This window comes from Lucilia cuprina, chromosome 2, assembly GCF_022045245.1.
Source record: "Lucilia cuprina isolate Lc7/37 chromosome 2, ASM2204524v1, whole genome shotgun sequence".
In the NCBI taxonomy this organism is placed as follows: domain Eukaryota; kingdom Metazoa; phylum Arthropoda; class Insecta; order Diptera; family Calliphoridae; genus Lucilia; species Lucilia cuprina.
In genome coordinates, this window is record NC_060950.1 from 32334751 (window position 1) to 32340966 (window position 6216).

Below are 6216 nucleotides of genomic sequence, written 5' to 3' on the forward strand. Positions count from 1 at the left end.
ATCTATCTATCTATCTATCTATCTATCTATCTATCTATCTATCTATCTATCTATCTATCTATCTATCCATCCATCTATCTATCTATCTATCTATCTATCTATCTATCAACAAACCATATGATAAATCTAGAATGCTTAACATCATTGATGAGGGTACTAAAAATAACAAAAAATAAGAAAAACATTCAAACACACTTACTAAATACACAATAAAAACAACAATTGTTGTTTGTTTTTTGCCCCACTTACCATTATCGGTCGCCTCAGCCTCATCGCCAATTTTATTGATGCTTGCCAAGAGATTTACTTTATCCTGACGTTCTTTACGTGTTAAACGCACCATGGCCACTGAATTTATTGCTATTTGGAACCGTTATTGCAACACACACACACACCAAAGAAGAATAAGAAATTGGATTTTTATCTTATTTTTTCCAGTTTTTTCTTTTTTTATCTTTAAATCACAGGATGAACGAATGAGGAACAAAGTTTATAGGATGGTTAAAGGGGTGAGGGAAAAAGGAATGGAAAAGAAAGGAAGGTTTAGTAGTATAAACAACGGAAAGTTGTTTTGTAATCCAATAATGGTGTCTAGTGTAGGTTACCAGGCCAAGTAGGAGAATGTATACAGAGTATACTACTTGTGTGTCCACACAACACAGTAAGTATTAGCAGGATTATATGAAGTGAAGGTACGAGTAGGAGACAATGATGACGCACCACCGATAAATTTTAAAAGAAAATTTAATTTGCTGGACACATACATATAATAGGAAGGAAATGCGATTTTTTTTTAAATTTAAATATCCACTCATGCAATTGGAATTTTATAAGTATTCAGCCATATACACTTTTTTGTTAAGCTTCACTGGTTAGGAACAATAAAACCTTTTTGTTTAACAATTTTCATTTGTTTTATTACAAAACTTCTTTTTTTGTAATTGGTTGGTTTGTAACACTTTAGAATTTATTAAAAAATATTGTTTCTGTGAATCTTTAAATTTCTGTTTTACGCAACAATCTGTTGCCTTTTGATTATTTTTCTTTTACACATGCATATTTCTTTTTCATAATTAAAATATTATTTTATATATTCTTGTTTTTCGTTTTTTTTTATTTATTTGTATACACAACAGACGCTATTATAATAAAAGACACACCACAACGTCGTTCATACGCCCAGAAAACTTTATACGAAATATTTTTAATGGCCAAGAAAGAATAAAGTCAACAACAAGCTTTAACTTTGCTTGCAGATGTACTACTAACAAGAAATTGAAATAAAAAAAACACACACACAAATTATATACAGAGAGAAGTAAAGTAAAAACAGAGAGTAACTGTCAATTATGTCTGCAAAGGAAACATAGTTGTATTTTCCAACAGGAAATGCCGTAAAAAAACGTGTACACGTGTTTAAAGTTGTTAGATTTTTTGATTTAAAGTGGATTTTGAATTTTATTATTGTATTTAATTACACTAGAAATAAATTTTAAACGGAATTTTACCAATGACAGATTTTCCTTGTAATGGATTAAAAATTCGCAATTTCGCATCGTTAATTGTCAAAAAGTCTACTTTTTATAACTTGCAACAAAAAGTCTTGAAATTAAAAAAAGTTCACTTTTCATTTTAATTGTTATAGAACTCTAATTTTCAATATATGAAATGTGAGCTTTTCAAAATTCAAACTTTTTTTAATTTAGTTATTTGAAAGTGTCAATTTTTCGAACTATAATTAAGACATTTCCTCTTTTCGACATTTATTTACAAAATTTAAGTTGATACTTCTTGCAGGAAAACCAATTTTCCAAAAAAAAGCATTTGTTCGAACTTCGAAGATCGGTTTGTTAGAACTCTATTATGTATGGTTCTATAGTAGGGTTCTATAAATCGACTTTCGAATAATCGAACAATCGACTTTTTGTCGAAAAAAGTCGGATTCGACTATTTTGTTCCAAAAAAGTCGATAACTCGACTATCGTCTATGAAAAAAGTCGAAAAGTCGACTTTGTAAATAAAAGTCGAAAAAAGACGAAAAGTCGGAAAATGTCGAAAGAAGTCGGAAAAAGTCGAAAAGTCGACTTTGTAAATAAAAGTCGAAAAAAGACGAAAAGTCGGAAAATGTCGAAAGAAGTCGAAAAATTCGGAAAAAGTCAAAAATAGTCGGAAAAAGTCGAAAATAGTCGAAAATAGTCGAAAAAAGGCGAAAAATCGGAAAAAGTCGAAAATAGAAAGAAGTCGAAAATACTTAAAATATTGCAAGAAATAGAAAAAATATAAATAAAAATTTTTTATTAATAATAATAATATATAATAATAATATAATGTTAAATGGCAATATTATAAATTTACGCTTCTGGCAACTTTATAAATTTTTAACTCTGGTCGGAAAAATTCGAAAATAGTCGATAAAAGTCGGAAAGTCAAAAATAGTCGAAAAAAGTCAAAAGTCGAAAACAGTCGAAAAGTCGAAAAAGTCGAAAAGTCAGAAATTGTCGAAAAGTCGGAAAAAGTCGAAAAGTCGACTATTTATAAAATATTAAAAGTCGAAAATCGACTTTTAGTTAAATGAAAAAAATCGAAAAATCGATTTTTAAATAAATGCAAAAAGTCGAAGGTCGAAAAGTCGACTTTTCATAAAATGTAAAAGGTCGAAATTCGACTTTTCATAAAATGCAAAAAGTCGAAAAGTCTACTTTTCATAAAATGCAAAAAGTCGGAAAGTTGACTTTTCGTTTCAACTATAAAACCCTATTCTATAGTTGAAACATTTTATTTCGACAATTAAATGGGAAATCCAGTCTTAGGAAATTTTATTTATACCATATATTGAACTCATTAGTCATTGCTCAACCAAATAGTTATTTAGGAAATTTTAACTATTTTTGAAAATTTTCTTCCTTTTCCCACATTTTTGGACATTTATTTGCAAAATCAATTCTTCAATTTTTATTTTACAAGTTAATGGATTTATTAATTTTGTCTGGACAAAACAAACCCTATTAATTTACTTAATACTTAATAATGCAACTCTGTTACACAGACGGTAAAAATGGCAGTGAATGATTTGACACAAGCTGCCGACCGCAAATAAAAAAAGAAGAAAAAAAGTGTCACATTTTAGACTACTGACGAGGAAAGAAAATATTAATTTTTAGCTTTTTATATAGAAAAAAATAATAAGTATTTATTAAAATATTTGAAAAGAATACCTGAAAACTTTTACCATGCCAGACGAAGTTCAACAAACCTTTGTACGTAGCTTTATTGACTACTTGAAGAAGCAAATCGATGGTCAGGCCTTTACGCCAGATGCACAAGAAAGTTGTGAAGTGGCCATTCAATGTCTGCAGGCAGCCTTCGATCTGGGTGATGAAGAGGCCGAAGAGCAAACACAAACGTCAGCCGGTGCTGAAGGTAAAGCCAAACAAGTTTCACTTTTTGAACTTTACGAAACGCATTATATGGAAAAGAACCCGGAAATATTAAAAATGGCTGAAACCATTAAGAATGAAGGCAATCGTTTAATGAAGGATGGCAAATATAATGAAGCATTACTGCAATATAATCGCGCCATTACCTATGATCCAAAGAACCCAATATTCTATTGTAATCGTGCCGCAGCCTATATACGTTTGGGCGATAATGAGCGGGCTATAATTGATTGCAAGTCAGCACTGGTGTATAACCCCAATTATGGTAAGGCTTATGGTCGTTTAGGTATTGCCTATTCTAATTTGGGCAAATATGAAGAAGCCCAACAGGCCTATGCTAAGGCCATTGAACTCGAACCAGAAAATCAAGATTATCACAACAATTTGGAAGTGGCACGTAATGCACGCAATCATGCACAGACCGGCATGATACCCCAACTAACCGAAGGTCTTAATGCAATGCTTACAAATCCTGCCATACGTAATTTGTTCAGCACTGCTGACATTGACTTAGAATCCTTGCAGTCAATGTCACAAAATCCAGCGGTTATGAATGCGATTGGTCAAATGTTTGCCGGTATGCAAGGAGGTGGTGGCGGTGCAGATACCACTATACCTCCCATGCCCAATGATATGTTGCAATTGTTCCAGGGTTTTGCTCAGCAATTGACTAATGCCTCTGCAACTGGTAATCAGGGCAACAATAGCAATCAACCACCCTCGAACACTGATCAGAAACAACCTCCTTCCAATTAAAGGTAACGATAGAAATTTACATGTTGGAATACAATAAAGTGTATGGGAATGGACTTCAGACATTTTAAGGAGAAATTAAGTTAATTTTTATATTGTATCATTGTATTCACACCAAACTTTGTTTACACTTGATCTTTCTAGTACATACTAGTACATACATATTATTTTTCTTTTGATATAATTTGGAACATTAAAACTTTTATAATAGCGAGAGTGTTTTAGTATTTACAATATTATTCAATCTAATACCTATTGTAGAATTATATATATACTACATTTAAATAAAGAAATACAATAAATAAGACATGGCTTATTATGTGCGTGTTCACACCACATGTTAATGCTTTAATTTAAAATCCTAATAAAATTTAAAGACTTTTTACTATTTTGAAATGTAAAAAAGGCTAAGATTAATTTTCATTTATTTTACTGAATTAAAAATAATTACTTATATAAATTTTAATTTAAGATTTATTTTACAAAAACAACTTTGTACAGATTAAAAAAATTCTTTGTTTAAAAACTAAACTTATCACTAGATTAGAAAATCATTGTCAAATTATTTGGCAATTTACTGCTTTTAGCTCTTAAATATAAACGGACATCGAATGATCAATAAATGTACGACATAATGGACAATTTTGTCTTTGGGAAGAGAAAAACATATAATCCGCACACTCCTCGCAAAGACACAAATGTTTGCACGGCAAAAGGAGAACACACTTTTGACGATCACGACAAATAACACAACGTTGTGTAACATCCAATGTTTTGTCACTGTTACTGGGCGAAATACTAGGGCGGGGTAAGGGAGAACGTCTTTGGGCCGCTAAATTACGTAAGGGAGTAGTAGTAAGAGTTGGATTAACTCTGCGTCTAAACAAGCGCCTGGTTAGTTGGCTTAAACAAAGGCAACATGAGCTAATAAACTGTAAAAGATATTAATAAAATTGCAAATAACTATTTTATTTAGCTACCTACCATTTTTATTTTCAAACAACATCTTAATATAGCATAACCCACTCTTCTACGATGGTGCCACAAAAGGAACAGCAATACCAAACCAATAGTTAAACGAAATATATCTTCCACTATAACCTTTACTATATACACTAAATTTGTGCGTATATTGGTAACACTATCCACTATAAAATCCCCCACAGCGATAAGAGCATAAAGCAACCATCTTGGCAAGAGTGTAATCAACCACCAGGCACAATCCGCTATTAATAATAGAGCATTTCTCAGTAGATTTAAAAAATCTGCCACAAAACTACCAATTTGTGTAGCCAGTAGCTTCGAGTGTAAACGTGTATTGATAAAAAACTTTGCAATGTGCTTTATAAAAACCCCCGCAGCTTCCAGTACGCAATTGATGCCACCATTAGCGGAAGTTCTGATATAATTTGTTACAGCTGCTATGCTGGTATTAAGTTCACAAATGAAACGATAAAGTTCTTCTCCTATAATAGCTAAAGCCGTAAATAAATCTCGTATAATATTACAGGCCTGTATTAGAAGCAGGAATATGGTTCGTCCAATGTGATAACTGGCGGTCAGTATAAATACGGCAATTGAGTGCAATATATGCATACATTTTAAAACTGGTTGCACCAGCACGGTCAACATTTTGCATTACTACATATAGTTGTCAAAAATAAATTTCTACACACTTTTATTTAACTTTAATTCTAATTTCAAAACAAAAATGCAAAAACTGAGGCGGATTGTTTATGTTTTTGATTTTAAATGCAGAGTTTTTGAAATAGCATAGTTGCATTTTAATGTCAACAAACAAATCATTGGCAACGCAATGTTACTATTAAATTACAACTGCCGCGTCGAGCGATATCATTATTAATTAAAAAAATGTTTCTTGGTTAAGATATCTCGATGAAGATTAAATAATTAAAAATGAATACTATATACAATTTATCGACTTTTCTTCGTCCTTTAACTATAATATGTTGTTATGTATTTTCTTCAGATTTTTAGTTGTGTTTTGTTGCTATTATTAAGTGTT

At 31.2% G+C, this 6216-nt stretch overlaps 2 protein-coding genes across 2 annotated transcripts; one reads left to right on the forward strand and one right to left on the reverse strand.

The window, feature by feature from the left end:
• Positions 1-3068: 3068 nt before the first annotated feature.
• LOC111690330 (small glutamine-rich tetratricopeptide repeat-containing protein beta) lies at positions 3069-4560 on the forward strand. The gene has a single exon (XM_023452798.2). It carries the CDS (start codon positions 3231-3233, stop codon positions 4191-4193), a length of 963 nt encoding a protein of 320 aa, XP_023308566.2. The 5' UTR covers positions 3069-3230; the 3' UTR covers positions 4194-4560.
• An 86-nt stretch (positions 4561-4646) lies between these two features.
• LOC111690329 (E3 ubiquitin-protein ligase RNF26) lies at positions 4647-5993 on the reverse strand. The gene is made up of 2 exons (XM_023452797.2): positions 5175-5993; positions 4647-5122 (listed from the first exon to the last, which is right to left on the reverse strand). The coding sequence occupies exons 1-2, from the start codon at positions 5820-5822 to the stop codon at positions 4781-4783; spliced, it is 990 nt and encodes a 329-aa protein (XP_023308565.2). The 5' UTR covers positions 5823-5993; the 3' UTR covers positions 4647-4780.
• Between the last annotated feature and the right edge of the window lie 223 nt (positions 5994-6216).

What these genes read in the sequence shown, in the direction of transcription:
- LOC111690330 (XM_023452798.2), top strand. Translation starts at nt 3,231, where the DNA reads ATGCCAGACGAAGTTCAACAAACCTTTGTACGTAGCTTTATTGACTAC.
- LOC111690329 (XM_023452797.2), bottom strand. Translation starts at nt 5,822, where the DNA reads ATGTTGACCGTGCTGGTGCAACCAGTTTTAAAATGTATGCATATATTG. An exon ending in GTTGTTTGAAAATAAAAATG is followed by an intron (nt 5,123 to 5,174) that starts GTAGGTAGCTAA and finishes TATCTTTTACAG; the next exon opens with TTTATTAGCTCATGTTGCCT.